The 15,719-nt window shown below is 36.7% G+C and overlaps 1 protein-coding gene across 1 annotated transcript in view; it reads left to right on the forward strand.

Moving 5' to 3' along the window:
• The window catches only part of COL9A1 (collagen type IX alpha 1 chain), a 70,379-nt gene that overhangs the window by 32,236 nt on the left and 22,424 nt on the right, over window positions 1-15,719 (forward strand). Inside the window, exons 16-28 of the mRNA XM_069850935.1 lie at window positions 2,142-2,174; window positions 2,283-2,339; window positions 3,057-3,110; window positions 4,376-4,429; window positions 6,756-6,809; window positions 8,202-8,255; window positions 8,704-8,757; window positions 8,941-8,994; window positions 9,120-9,173; window positions 9,387-9,440; window positions 10,539-10,583; window positions 11,461-11,514; window positions 11,605-11,658. Coding sequence (XP_069707036.1) covers window positions 2,142-2,174; window positions 2,283-2,339; window positions 3,057-3,110; window positions 4,376-4,429; window positions 6,756-6,809; window positions 8,202-8,255; window positions 8,704-8,757; window positions 8,941-8,994; window positions 9,120-9,173; window positions 9,387-9,440; window positions 10,539-10,583; window positions 11,461-11,514; window positions 11,605-11,658 — 675 coding nt within the window. The remainder of the gene's footprint in view (window positions 1-2,141; window positions 2,175-2,282; window positions 2,340-3,056; window positions 3,111-4,375; window positions 4,430-6,755; window positions 6,810-8,201; window positions 8,256-8,703; window positions 8,758-8,940; window positions 8,995-9,119; window positions 9,174-9,386; window positions 9,441-10,538; window positions 10,584-11,460; window positions 11,515-11,604; window positions 11,659-15,719) is intronic.

Consider the following 15,719-nt stretch of genomic DNA (forward strand, 5'->3'; position numbering starts at 1 on the left):
TCAGCAGGCTATATTAATTCATATTTTCTATAGGCTTATGTTCAAAGCCTGGGATTCAACTCATCTAATCATATCAACATTCAATCTTCCATTTAGAAAGCAAGTTTCTAGTCTTTGTGGTTATAAAAGATAGTTTGAAATGCAAACTGTAATTATTATGACTTAGTCCCATTTCTGCAAAAGGTCTTAAACTGTAACTTTTACAGATTACTTTTACAGATTAACTTCCCTGTGAATTCTAGTATTACTGTATATTTCTTTGTTGGATCTCACCTGTGGCACTTCAGCAGAGGTAGACTTTTCTCTGTTAGGAGGAGAAAAAATTCATACTTGACTCATAAGCCAGAAATATATGCTTCCAGGTGGGTTAAGATGTAATGTCTTTCTTGCAACCAAGCCTGCTGCTTGCAAGGGACAAGAGAAAGCTTTAACACCTGTGCTTTGCCTCTCTGGTGGAATGGCTATCTTTGAGCCTCTTGGAAGGTGGGGTGTGTGTTATGCCTTTGTCTTTGACTATTTACCTGCCCAGAGACATAAAAATGGAACGTTTGGCAGGCACATCAGAGGCCAAATGCTGTGAAATGCAAACTCTTGGGAAATGTGTCATCGTAATGTTGTTTTAAAAGCTGTACTGTTCCTCTGCTGGACAGACCCTAGAATCCATATGCTTTATTTCTGTAGTGTTTCTTTTTTTAAACGAAATTTACCAGAGAATTGGCAGAGACATTGTCAAAAATGTGAATGTTAAAATAGAGTATTTAGGAAACAAGTAAAAAGGAATTCTCAATAATAGCACATGCTGCTTCTATTCCTTGACAGTTGTGTCCTTTTTAGATTTCTGAAGTGCCACAATTCTGCTCCAGATGATGACTTTATGGACCCAAACATACTCTCAGTTTGTTTTTTTTTTAATCTTTCTGTATAAAAGGAGATCAACTCATTCATTAACACTCCCCTGTGCTTTTTGCTGAAACAATGTCCTCCCTTTCACTGGGCTTGAAAGGATACAGGTGCTAGGTAAACATATTTCTCCCTGTTGGGTCTCTTAAGGCTCCTGATAGCTTCCATTAAATCCTCAGGAGGACTACAAGGGTTTTGTGAGGTAATGCAGTGAGAAAATTAGAAGGGCCAAAGCCCAACTAGAACTTAATCTGGCTACTGCCATAAAAGACAATAAAAAATGTTTCTATAAATAAATCAAAGGGAAGGCTTAGGAGAAACTCCATCTTTTATTGGACGTGGAGGGAAACCTAGTGTCAAAGGATGAGGAAAAGGCTGAGGTACTTATGCCTTCTTCGCCTTAGTCTTAAACAGTAAGACCAGTTGTTCTCTGGGTACCCAGCCCTCTGCACTGGAAGACAGGGATTGGAAGCAGAATGGAGCCACCATAATCCAAGAGAAATAGTTAGCAGCATGTTACACTACTTAGACACACAAAAATCTATGTAGCTGGGTAGGATCCACCCAAGAGTACTGAGCGAGCTGGCGAAGTATTCCCCAAGCCACTTTTAATCATTTTACAGCAGTTCTGACTAACCAGGGAGGTAACCAGATCAGCAACTGTCACACTCATTTACAAGAAGAGCTGGAAGGAGAATCCAGGGAATTACAGCCTGACTGTGGTGCCAGGGAAGATTATGGAGCAGTCCAGGTTATCTTGAGTGCCATCATGTGATCTACAGGACAACCAGTGGCAGGCTTAGTCCACATGGTTTAGCACTCATGTTGTGGAAAGATTATTTTCTCTGTCAAGATCTGAGTCTTTTGCTGAATAGTAGTAAGCTGTGAAGTGTGTTATCATCATAACAGAAATCATTTTGGATTCTGTTTGGAATTCATGGGGTTTGGATGTATTTTCCTGCATTAAATAGGAAATGTGTTCTGGCTTAAAAAATAAAAATATTTTGTTTTTCAGAGAAGTTGATCTAAGTTAGAGGGCAAGATCTTGCTGGCACCTGTGTTCCTACAACAAAATCCTACAGTTTAGGTGCTTTTCATGTCAGAGACCTCTTGGTTTATTATAATTCTGATTCCAGCCTTAGATAATACTATTTTCTATTTTGTCTAAAGTCTATATTGTCTAATGAGTGAGTTCTGGTTATTTCCCTTTCACTAATTTTTTAAAATCTCATTTAATTTAGGGAACAATTGGCTTGCAAGATGGTGACCCATTGGTAAGATAGTTGACAATGCTTTTTTAATTTTTTTTAAATTTTATTTTAAATAATCTCAGACACCCTTATTCAACCTACATGGTACTAACCCTGTGGATGTTTTTCCAGTGTCCTAGTGCTTGTCCACCTGGCCGCCCAGGACATGCTGGCTTAATGGGAATGAAGGTAAGAGAATCTGTTTGTTCAAGTGTTCCTTACAGAGGTATTGTCTCAAAGCAATGAGGAAGGTAATTGCTGGCTTGACAGAAGAGCAGTTCACTGTTAATTCCAAAGAACGTTCTATCAGTGTGGGTGCCTATGATTATTTCAACTTTTGACTGCCAAAATAACTTCTCATTGTTGAAAACTCTTATGGCTGCTCTAATCTTTAGGGTAAATTTTATGTGTGGTTCTGAAAGGATCAGAGCATGTGAAGGATTGCTCCATTCACTTTCTGGACCATTTTCAGTCTGACTTCAGAAACTCTAAATATCCACCCAAACCTGTAGTCTTTTCTTTCTTTCTCTCTCACTGGGATACCCGTAACATGCTAAATTGAAATTAATGTTTTTTTGAGTCTAATTTTATCCAAGATTTTTAACGTATTCTTTGCTGGTTTCTAGGAATACTGTTGGCCTGAGAAATTTGTTGTGGGGTAACATAAGAAGAAATACTAACTTATCTAGAAATACAGCCTTGTAAGATCCAGGACCAGATCTCTTTGAACATGGTACTTAATATGTGGTATTAACTAGGTAGGTGAGGAAGCATTGGTGAATGGGGATTGCAGAGGAAACAGCAAGGTAGTTCTTAGGAGTTTGTGTCTGTTTTGGAAAAGTCAGTATTTTATTTTTTAATAATCTCTAACTATGTATTTATTTTGGTTTTTTACATTTATTTTAGGGCCAGAAAGGTTCAAAAGGAGAGTCTGGTGAACCAGGAAAACAAGGTTATAAGGTAAAAAGGAAAATCTCCTGTTGTTTTTAGGAAGCTAATAGTACTTTCACCTCTGCTTCAAGAAGAATATTATATTTAGTTAGACCTATTAACTGTTTCACTGGAAGGTATGAAGAGATACTACATGTCATAATGCTCCAGAGTAACCAGAGGCACATCTTTCTTCTTTATTCAGCTGTACTCTGTATTTATTATGATGCAGGAGTCATACTCCTCTTGTTCTTTCTTTTGATCATTCAATTTAATTTTTATGGAACCCATGCAAAAAAATGGAAGTAAAATTTACAATTGGAAAGCTTCCATATGTTTAAATGCAGAAGAGCTATATGGATTTACCAAATTGTTCTGTGGCACAGATCAGTAGTAATAGGAAAAATGAGACGAAAAATGTATTTAAGAGGGAAAAGACACAGTAAAAGTTCACACACAAAGAAAGATCAGTACTATAGTAGGAAGGCCAAGTCTAATTCAGCTTGAAGACTGAAATGTGAACTCTTTTAAGGTGTTTCATTTGAATTAATCTTGTTTAATATTGAAATAGCTGTAAGAAAATTCAAGATTTGAACTGCCTTGCTCTATGCTTCAAGATGGAGGAAAAAACTTGGAGAAAAGTTTGTGTTTTCTTTTTTAAAAAAGCCCTGCTCTCTATTCCTAAGCATATTGAAAAGGATATTAATTGATTAGGAACAGCTTGCTTATTTTTTTCTTGACTGTGGAACAGTTGTTTTATGCTCCAAAATTCCTTTTTTGCAAATTGAACTGGCAGTAAGTACTGTTCCATTAGTGTGCACTCTCACTGCAGGAGAGAGATTATCATCTAATCAAATAACAGTTAGACCAGGTAAGGCGTTGTAACACTTTAATTTTCAAAAAATTCTGAAGCACAACATGGTATCATGATGCAGAGCTACTAGTGTATCCAGTCCATTTCTATATATAAGTACACCTTCATTACACTTTTAGTCTGAAAGAATAAGAAAATTAAAAAGCTTAACATGAAGAAACAAAGGAATGGTGGATTAAAACATCATTGTCATTCGTCATACTGGGGTTGCTTTGAAATTACCTTTTTGACTGATAGTTGAATGGAATGTCAACCTAAGCAAGTATCCGTCTGTTCTGAGGCGGTAGTGTGACTTCATTTGGATTTTCTTCAAGCAGGACACGGTGTCAGGAAACAGGAAGCAGTAAATGTGCCTCCTACAATGAGAGAGCAATATGCATGGTATGGCTTAGCTACAGATGTATTCCTTTTGCTTTCCCAGGGTGAAGAAGGAGACCAAGGACCCATTGGTGAAGTGGGAGCTCAAGGCCCTCCAGTAAAGTATTTCCTCTTAAATAGTGTTACCCATTTGCTTCATTATTGCATATCTTATTTTCTTCTTATTGTAAGAAAACAGATATTATAAAATCTCCTTTCTCTTTATTCTGCATATTATCTATGATTGAAAGTAGAATTATTTAAGTCTCTCTAAAAAGCTACATTAGTTCTTGGCTCAAAGTTTTATAGCTCTAGAGAAGCTTACTTTAAAAAATAAATGACCTAAATTTTGTGTTATGCTTAGATTGTGCAAATAACTGGGGGTGGCGAGGGGACATTTGTTTATTCACCTTTTTTCCTTGGCCTTCCTTTCCAAAATTTCGATGGCTCTGTCTTCACCTTTACAAAGGTAGTGTTTGTTTGAAACATGGTTAACTGTGAAATTCAGGCTTAGCGAAGACCTGAAGATGAAGTAGAAAAGATTTTTTTTATATTATTATTATTATTATTTTTCTTTACTGTTTTTTTTCCTTTTGCATGCAAAAGAAACATCTTTCAATCATACCTATGATACTGGAGTTATCTTCTTGTCCTGCTTCATTTGACTTCTTTGTTCTGGCACACACCTCCTCAGCTTGTTTCCTTGTGAGGAGCTGTTCCTACAGTTACCACAGCTGAACTGGCAACAGGGAACAGAATAAAGGGGTCATTCTAAGTGTGAGAAATAGCCATAGGCATAGCACATTTAATTGCTATTTTCTGATGGGTTTTATGATATTTTCCCAAAGGTGTGAAACCCCTTCTTTAATGCCATCAATGCTTGCCTTGATTCACATGACTTCCAAATCCTAAATTACAGATTTTTCTAGAAATGTGAGGTAACGTAAACCTCTGGATTAGGAATAGAGAAAGATAAATCAAAACCAGAGACTAAATAAAAGAAAGGGTGAAATATTCCTTATGTCTGATGTGTCTGATGCTGAAAATAATAACCCAGGTGTTCTGATGCAGAAGTATTATACTTGCATAAGATGCAGCTTCTGCTCTCTGAAGGGTCTGCAGGAACAATTCATGTAACAAAGTTTGGTAAAGTTTTTCAGTCACTGTGAAATAATGCAGTAAAATTAAAAATCAATTAGGGATCGACTTTCCTTTCCCTTACTCATTTCACTCCACTGTTTCACCAGTTGATGATCTTATACATAAGCTTTAAAATAAGTGTTTTTTATTAAAATGTAGGATTCATAATATGCCGGAAGTGATGCCAGATAGACAGTGCTTTAGAGGCACAGATGGAGAGGCTGTAGACTTGGTTGTATTTTCCTGTGTGTTCCTTACATAAAAAAAGTAAGGCTCACATCCATAGAAAGTATTAGGAATCTAGTCCTGACAGCGGCACCTGCAATCCAACGCTTTTCTGCAATGCATTGACAAGAAGACTTGCATAAGATAGTCCCCTCTGGGAGAGTTATTGCTTTTGATAGAAAGTAGGTAACAAACACGCCTGCTTCCATCTCTAATCTTGGAATTAGACTGTGGGTCTCTCCCTTGTTGGACTGCTGTACTCAATGATGCATTGTCTTGGTTTTTCTTGGTTTTTGGGCTAACAAGACTTCAAATGTTCTGTGCACGATTCCATCTAACTTCATCAGGAGCAAGTAAAAGGTCTACCTGTCAGGAGTCTGGACAGGGAGTAGGATTGCCTATGGTGCATTGAAGTGCCTGTAGCTGTTTCAGTAACACAGTTGTGCATTCTTCTTGGTGCAGGAGAAACACGTTCTGGCTAGGGGTTTAGTATGTCAAGAAAAGGATAAAATTGAAGCCGTGAGACTGTATTTTGAAGGGAGCTGATGATAGTTATGATACAGTGTCTTACTCAGTCCAGCCTCTTAGATGTGGCTGTCATATAAACTTAACACTTGTATCCTCAAAAACCTTCTCCAATTTTGTATGCCTTTAGAATTCTATAAAGTCCCGTGGTACCTTTCTCCTGCATGTGTCCTATGTCCCACTTTAGACAACTTAGCACTTGTTCAAGTCTGGTGTTTATGTATTCCTCTCACGCAGGCGACATGGGGAGAATGCTTCAACTCTGTGGTAATCAAGAGGAAAAATCACTGGTTTTTTTCAGGCCTTAAGGAATATTTATGGTTGTAGCATTCAGCCCGATAGTTTTGTTATTCTTTCAAAAAGCCTTAGATTTGTAAAATATCGAATTACCATATAAATTAAATATTCTAATACAGAAGTAGGCAGATTTCTCCTTTTATACTAAGAAAATAAGCAGAAAGAAAGCATGTAGAACTGTGAGTATCCTGTCTGAAAACTAGGACAACTCTGATGAAAAGATTTAAGCATAATTTGAATATACTTTTCATTTGCAGGGCATCCTAGGTATCAGAGGTATAACTGGTATAATGGGACCTAAAGGTACCAAAGTGAGTATTAACTTTTCTTTCCATAAAATGTCTTGGATTAAAAAATGTACATCCCTGAATGCTTTTAAAACTTATTTAAATTTCTCCTTTCCCCCGCCCTGCATTTTCACTCTCCTGCCATCTGTATTTCCATAGCTACTGTACTTCTGATTAGGAAGAAAGGCAGCTTGGTCCTTCTGATTGATGAAGTACACCTACTTTTCACACCTTTCCCTCTGATCCTCGGATTTATAATAGTTCAGCATGTGTGCAAGCATGTAGTTAGCAAGATACAAGTTATAGCAGTTATAAACTATAGCATATTTTATTTAAAGCTAAAATTTATCTAGAATTGCCTCCTGTGATTTTTATCTTCCTGAAGCCTTTTCCTTCCACTGTCCTAGTTTTGTCAGGACTTTTTATTGAGAGCTTATTATTTTTCCGTTCTTTCTGTCTCTTGTAACTTTTGCATCTTAAATTGCTGCCAGTGGGATTCATGTTTACCTGGGCTCTGACTTTGCTGGGTAATTTTTCTGCTGTTTGTCAAAGTGTTTCTAAGTGTTGTTTCAAAACTGTTACATTTCTATTTTTATGATCTTACTAAGTGTATATGGTAAAAATTTTTGGAAGAAGTGATGTGTAGCATTGTGCCATTTTCTCCTTCTCCAGAAATGAAAATAGAGAAACCTTATTCTGTGATCATCCATGTTCAGAAACAACATCCACTTTGTCCTGATTATGAATCTTCTAATAAATAATTCTTCTTGCCCTCTCATACACATTTGCTAAGCTACTGCTGTCCTACTTTGCTTTTCTGGCCTTCTTTGTATCTTCTTAGTCTTCATGGTTATTTGCCTACATTTTTGTTCTCTTTTGTCTGTTTGAAATATTTACTACATCTGTTTGGCAAAGGAGTTCCTTATTCTCCGTAAATGATTTTGAAAACATTTTTTCTTTGTCTCCATTTAAGGGTAGCAATTGCATTGTTTCTTTGAAAAATGATAAAAATAGCTGTGCCGCACCTGTTGATTTCTGTTCAGATTTGGATGCTATTTGATTACATGGTGAAGGATATAGTAGTATTAAGGGACACACAGACATTGTCTGACGAAGCACGTTAAGATCTACCTCCTTGCTGTCTAATGATAATTTTTTCAGAGAATGAACTAGATGTAAGTTTTGAATTGTATTTTGCCATAGTTAAAAAACATTGGCTTCCATAACTCCACAAAAATACAAGATACATTCAAAAAACGTTTGCCTATATTGTTTTTTTGGGTTTTTTTTCCAATTAAAACTATAAAACCCCCTCAGCTGTAGAAAATTTGCAACTCCCAGCAAACCAGGAGGGAGCATAAGTTGTTAGTGTTTCAGCACTTAATTTTAATGTCTTGTTATCTCCTTGTTTTGTAGGGAGCTCGTGGGCTTGATGGTGATCCTGGTCCACAAGGTCTTCCTGGTGCACCTGTAAGTAGAGTGTGCTTTAGCCAAACACTTCCCATGGGCCTACCCAGTTAGATACTAAGTCCAAGCCACAGATTTCCCACAAGTGAATTAATGATACAACAGTGATGTTAATTCCAGAATCTTTTACTGTCCCCAAGGGATTATAGGGTAGATTAACACATTTTAGCCTCTTCAAAGAAGTAGCAATAACATGCTGTGTGCTACTGTGCGTTAAAGTGGCTTGGAATTTTTCAGATTTTAAACTGGAAATGATTCATTCATTAGAACAAAACCTGTACAGGGCACTTAGCTGTCAGGTGCAATTTTAAGAAACTGCATTTTAAAATATCGTGTGAATTTATGCTGTCTGTAAATTATACTATTGATTTACTGGAGGTTTTAGCTAATAAGTACAAATAAGTTTATTCTGGCTTTATTGCTAAAATAGTCTTTTTGTTTTTTCTTGTAGGGGGATCAAGGACAGAGAGGTCCACTGGGAGAGGCAGGTCCAAAGGGAGAAAGGGTGAGCACAGACAAATTTAAACTCCTGTTGACTTGCAAACATTGGTACTTATAATATATATACGTATGGTGTAATTGGTACTCTCAAAGTAATGCATATCTGCATTAATATGCATTGATATTGTTTGCATCTCTCATTTCAATGTGTTTGTCTTATTTTTTTTTTAATTATTATTATTATTAGGGCCCCCAAGGTTCAAGAGGAATAAATGGTCTCCCTGGGCCTAAAGGAGAGCCTGTATGTATATTTCATGTCTTCATTTGCTTCATGCCATGATAATTTGTATATCAGAGTCCTTGAGTGAAATCTCTCTAACAACACACAATTTTTTTTCTTTTTTTTTTTTTTCCCCCCCTTTCAAGGGCTTACCAGGAGTCGATGGTCGGGAAGGGATCCCTGGAATGCCTGGAGCAAAAGTAAGACAGAACTGGCATATAACTGAGCTTTGGTAGTGCCTTGCATTTGTTAACTCATTTGTGGCTTTCTATTGTGCTGCTGCCTGTGGCTTTATGTGCATTATAAGGGTGACTAAATGAACTTTCCCATCCTACAGATCCAAGAACGCTCCAGCTCTTTGTTCCACAAATAGAATCTCCCATTTTATTTATACAACTTAAAATGTTTTTCAGGGTGAACCAGGCAAACCCGGAGCTCCAGGTGAGGCAGGGCTTCAGGGGCTTCCAGTAAGTATGTGTTGTTTTATCTTTGAAAGTTAGGGTCAGTTCAAAGCACAGAAAAGCCAGATATATGTTAGTTTGATGCTAATGTTGGAGTAATTTAGGGGAAAACCTAAGCAAAAGACCTAGAAAGAGTATGTGTAATGCAAGTGGAAGTTCTGTTATGTGTATCCAAAACTTTTGCAATGAAGCCTACATCTCTTCACGATGCTGTAGTGAGTAGATCCATCTTACAAAATGTTTGTGGCCAGTGTGCCATTCTTTTAGAGCTTATTACATCTGAAATCTTGTGGATGTCATTGTGTGACCCCACAGTTAGAATTGGTCTTGTACTGACTACAGCCAAACCTCTTCCCAAGGTGAGCTGGAAGAGTTGACCTACTAGTCTTACTTGCCTTACATGAGCAATTGTCTCCTTCTGAAATTCTGCTGGCTCGGAACATCTGGAATGCATCAAACTCATACTTCTTTCTGAGGGTAGGGGGAGGTTTCCTAGTGTATCCCCTGTAGTGAAGTTACAGGGAATCAGTAGTACTTTATGGACTCTGAGAAGGCAATCCTTGCACATTGACTGAATGAGTTTGAAAAATGTTCCAAATGTCAAAAGTTAAACAGAAATTTCTTTTAAACACTATATTATAGGAGTAATTGCTGTGAGTATATAGTGAAGGATGTGTATTAAAACAGAGGTGGAAGTAAAATTGTAATATGAAGCGACCTCTTAAGCTTGAAAGAAAATTTGGTAAATGCATACTTGCTGTGAGCTATTGCACAAAAGTGAGGAGAGGATGAAATGCAGACAAAAAGTATCAGTTAAACTTTCTATCTGTAGTCTCAAGATACTGAGACCCAGAATCTATTTCTGCTCTAAGGCACATCTCCTCACTTTGCTTTGCTCCTTTTGTCAATTTATGAAGTAAGAATCTGTTACTGTGTAAATAGAAAGAATTCAAGCTTGGTCCATTATTGGATTAAAGTGCTTCAATATAGAGTAAAAAGACTAGAAAGACTTTAACATGAGAAAAATGTGGTTTGTGGTTTTTTTGTAACACTGTTCCAGTCCTCTTAATAACAAACACACACTGTAAATGTTACTTCTTTCAGGGTATACCAGGTTCCCCAGGTGTGCAAGGCATTCCTGGCCCAAAGGTAAATCATCTGGAGTATTGACTTTCTTATAATACTGTATTTGTTATTATCAAGTTCTAAAGTATTCAGTGAAAATAATTTACTTTTGTTGTGGTATGAAACCAGCCTTTGGCTGAAAGAATTAAATATATTCATTTATCAACTCTAATCCTTTGCTTTTTCATGATTCTTTTGCTGCATGACGTGTTATTCTCATCATTTCAGGCATTAAATAGCATCTAAAAAAGGCCGTTTGTTTTTAAATTTACGGAAGTCATTCCTAGAAGAGATATGTGACATGGGTACCTCACCATGGTTTGAATGAGACATCTCATAATACGAATAATATATATAAAAAGAATAAATATATATAAAAAAGAATAAATATATAAAATATATATATAAAATGGTTTCCCTAAGTTTATTGAATCACAGAGGTTATCTGTATTTACTTACCACTAAATTGCAGCATCAATTGCAATTAAGTTTAAAAAAAGTGTTGTATGATTAAGACTATGAAATGTTTCAGAGAATAATGTTTGAGTTTAGTTCTAAATAACCTGAAAAAGAAAACTAGACTGAGATGTGAATTTTTTCTGAAATTACATGGTAATAATAATGATATTATCGTTTAATTGGAGAGAAGTAACTAAGTCTATTTGGGATTTGTCAGTAATTAAACAACAAAAGAACTGAAATTTGACTTCTGAAAAGTTAAGATAGAAGGAATTAGGTGAAAATTAAATGAAAACCAAAAATAAAGATGGAAGTTAAAAAAAAATAATACAGACTGATTCATTTTTAGACATTATTGATTTTCATAGTTTTTTTTATTTTAAAATGGAACAGTGACGTGGAACATTAGCTTGGCTAATAGTTTTCACGTTTCGTCCCACAGGGCAACAAAGGTCCCCCTGGGGTGCCAGGTGTGATGGGAAATTCTGGTAAACCGGTAAGATCATTAATATTATTTGAAAGATCTAGAAAAATTGTGCAAAAGGTTACTTTCATATTTGTTGCATTCTTCTTATCCCCAAAACAGGGTGAACGAGGACCAGAGGGAGAAGCAGGTCCGACAGGACCCCGCGGGCCACCAGTGAGTATTAAGTAAATTTCTAACTGAACATATGCAATACTGCAGTGTCTCAAGTTACTGCTGCTGAAGCTAACCACGAGATAAAAATATTATTTGGCTCAAGTGCTAATTTTTAAGGTAAATATTCGGTGTTATTTAACCCCCTTCTGTGCCAGGTGATTGTGCATAATTGTGGAGAGAAATCCAGTAATGTGTCCTGTGACTGTTTCTGCGTTTGCTGTTAAATAAAATTTCAATCCTTTTTTTTAATATTCTTCTGGTAAAAGCCCAAGCAGAGGCAATGAGAGTCGTTTGTGATAAACTGGAACCAAACTTCTGTTCTTCCACTGTAACTCCCGCTACTGGCACTGGAAAGCTTGAATTCACTAGCTGTCAGTAGGTCATTTGCTCCTTTCTTTAACCAGTTCAGCCTCTTAAAGAAGCTTAAGCTGTACGTTGCAAGCTTTCGAGCTTTGGACTAAGTATCCAGAACATTAATCTTTTTGGCTAGGACCTTTCTTCTGATGCACATAACGTGAAGAGTGAGGCAGGGTATGGTGGAAAGGAGATTGTCTGTCTTACCTCGTACAGAAAATGGCTAGAGACTGTCCTTAGCCACACTGGCCAACTAGCATGGCATAGTTTGTCTTCATACTGCTCGACATCTCTAATGCCCCTCCTGTCTCTGATCAGGCTAGGAGCAATCAAGTTACATATGGGGAGCAGACTCTTGCCTATGTTCCCAAAATGTTCTTGGGTGTTACCTAGGAAAGTCCAGTTCACCTGAGACAAAAGCACATGAACTGTTATATCATGTAACTGGTGGGATGCTGCTCAGGCCTGTGCCTTGGCCCATTCTGGTTGGTATTAGTAATGTAGCTATAGTGATGTGAAACATAGCATTTATCTCTACTTGGAAACACTGATGATGTAGTTTTTCACTGGAGATTTTCCTTAATGCTAGAAGGATTCAGAAGACTGTAGAAATCATTGCTGGGCAGGTAGCTCACTGCAGGAAATAAATGTGCTAAGGGAACTGATGACAAAAGGCTCAGTGTTGAAGACAAAGGACAGCTGTTCCTGAGGCATCCTTGGGGTACTAGAGAGCTGCTGGATACAGATTTCTGATTCCCTCTCAAGTGGACCTGTCATGGACTGAAGTTACATGACTGATCCACTTTCCTTTTGCTGTTCATCCTTCAGTGAAGGATGAGAGGGTCAGTGATTTGAAGAAAATTTGCGTATACCAAAATTCAGTCTGATGATGTTGACAAAGCTCCAGGCTCTGTAACCAATTGCTTTTACAAGCTTCTGTCTTGGCACTGATAATCCTGGGGATACTGTCTTGGAATTTTATAAGTCTGCTATTGTACAGTGCCATAACAGTTTTACTCTTGCAGTTGTAGGGTTATCCTCATACAGGGCTTAGATAGTTACCGGTAGGGATATATTTGTAAGGGTGTTTCATGGGTCAGCAATATCTTCTCTGAATCAACTCCTAAACATACGGCAGCAGGCAGCCAAGTAACAGATCTCATTTTCTTCTGTTTTCTTCTGTGCTTTGTGTTATCATGTGCAAGATGCATTAATTCGTGAGATCCCATTTATTTCAGACTGAAACTTTGTATGAGTGCTGTGTCTGCAGCAACCTATGAATGATGTAAAAAGGGGACTTTGTGAGAATATACCTACTAGGATGGAATACAGATACTTTCAGATTCCCAAATACCCAATTTGCAAGCACTTATTTTTGTTGTTTGTGTTTCAAGTGTTTGGTGCACTAGGAAATGTTTTCAGCCCTGTTCTTCTTGAGCTGTTACTTTGTATACTTGCAACAGGAATAAGAATTATAATCGAATCAGACCAAAGTAATTGCCCATGCTGATAATCCACTGTAATCTGCTAAACTATGCTTTTAATTCTTTCAATGTGAACATGAATTTACAAAATCAGCAGTCCATAGAACAGGAGTTGACACACAAGGTTAATTATCAGAAACCCTGTAGTCAGAAAGAAATACTTAGATTAAATACCATGATTCTTCTGTTTAGCACTGTAGAAACCAGCAAGATGTTGGGGTATCTTGCCCTTATTTTCTCTATAAAGTGCACTCATTTTGGAAAACATGCAAATATTAGAATAATACACAGAAAGAAAAAACTTTTGGTCAATACAAAATGGAGAAAGGAAGTAAATTATTGTTAATAAAGTAAGTTTGCATATAGAACATGAACCAATAACCTACTTCTCATCTATAGTTCCTCTAAAGCTATGAAGAGCCTTGAATAAATAACTATATTTAGCTTCCTTCTGCTCAAGACTACAGGCAGTGAATGACTGGAATGGCTTTCTGTTTTACTTTTGGGAACACTGAAAAAAACCCCATTATACTTAATGATGAGGATTTTTTTGTTCTGGCAGGACACAGGATTGAATTACTGAACCAATGTATTTTGGTTCAAGTTGAGGTTGTATTTATTTTCAAGGCAGAATAAAAAGTGTTTCCTCTTTCTTCTGCAGCATGTACATGTAGTAGATACATTTAAACCTCAGCTTTTTAGGACTCTTCCCTTTCCAGGAAAATAAAAATCTGCCAGTTGAATAATTCTATGTGCCATGATTTCCAAACTTCTAAAACTAGAAAGTTATAAAATAAGTTTGAGAAAAGCTTTTCTAATTGCTCTAGAGAGGTTTTTTTTTCCTGTAAATATTTTTGGTGGGTTATTTTTCATCCCAGATTTTGAAATTTCCTCATAACTGTAACATTTGATAGTTTTTGACCAAAGTTTTGTAACCAAACGCTTTCACAAGGAAGATGTTACATAGCTGAAAACAAGATAACTAACTCTAATTAAAAATAGGCAAACTCATGTGTTGGAAGACTCTGACATCACTGCTGACAAATCTCCCTAGGAGAAAACTGCTTTCAAAAGTACCATTTTAGTCTATTGATGCTTTTCCTTTGAAAACTCAAGTTGGTACCTAGCAGAAGAAAAAAAGTTGTGCTTTAGTGTATTTAGTTCAGTGTTCATCTATTTGGGAAAACAGAAAAATAACTGAAAGAACATGGAAATTTTGTCTTTTGTTTCTAAATCAAACATATTCCGCATTCCACTTTAACTGGGGTTTTTTGTTTTTTTTTTTTGGTTTGCTTCATGTTATGCTAGCTGATCCAAGTAATTACCAAACTCATTTGTGATTTAAATCTTTCTAAGCCAGTCATCATGGCAGGTGGCCCAAAGGAAGCAATTCTCAAACATCAGTGTCTTTCCTAATCAGTGGAATTTAGCCCTGCTCCTTAAGCTGCTTAACCATTTTCTTTCATATTTGGTGAGATTTAGGAAGAGTTAATTTTTTGAGTTAATTTTTCGTATTTGCTGCAAATATGTCTGCAGCAAATACTTACCTTTGACCCTGTTTTTTTGATTCCTTGTTTTTCCTTGGCTATTTATCCTCTAAATAACTAACATTTGGAGAACATCCATCCTATCCTGTGGTTTTACAGTGAAGAGAGCTTGAACATTTAAGTAACCATTTAACTTAAAGTTCAGTGCTTGCCCAGCAAATTGAGAAAATGATGTATATGCAGGCCAGCATATATATGTTATTAAGGATCTGGTCTGAAATACATATTTTCCTAACATTAGCAGCAAATATTAAGTATCTAGCTGCCTAAGATTTCATAATGTAGCCCTTCTGAGAGGCTCAGGTTGTTTGGGCTGACTTGCTCTCTGGAAGTACCTTTGTCTTTCTGCTTATTATAAGGAGGAAGCCTGAAGACTATCTTGTATTTGGTTCTAAAATGTCAGGCAGCCTGAAGTTAGATGAGAATACTGTTGTCAGCATCTTAAGCTGCTTTCAGCTAAATAATTTTCTGAGTCTTTAAAGTTGCATTTGTCTTACCTACTCTGAAATGTATCTTTGGTTACCCTAAGAATTATAACTGAAGTCTCATTTTTTAATCATAGTCTTTGTACTTGACTTCAACTGAAATAATGGGTCATTTTCCATGGCTGGTGTTAGCGGCACTGTTGGTGCAATAGGATGAAATGTCCTTGTCCCAGTTTATATAGTATGTTTAG

Source organism: Phaenicophaeus curvirostris, chromosome 2 (assembly GCF_032191515.1).
Source record: "Phaenicophaeus curvirostris isolate KB17595 chromosome 2, BPBGC_Pcur_1.0, whole genome shotgun sequence".
NCBI lineage: Eukaryota > Metazoa > Chordata > Aves > Cuculiformes > Cuculidae > Phaenicophaeus > Phaenicophaeus curvirostris.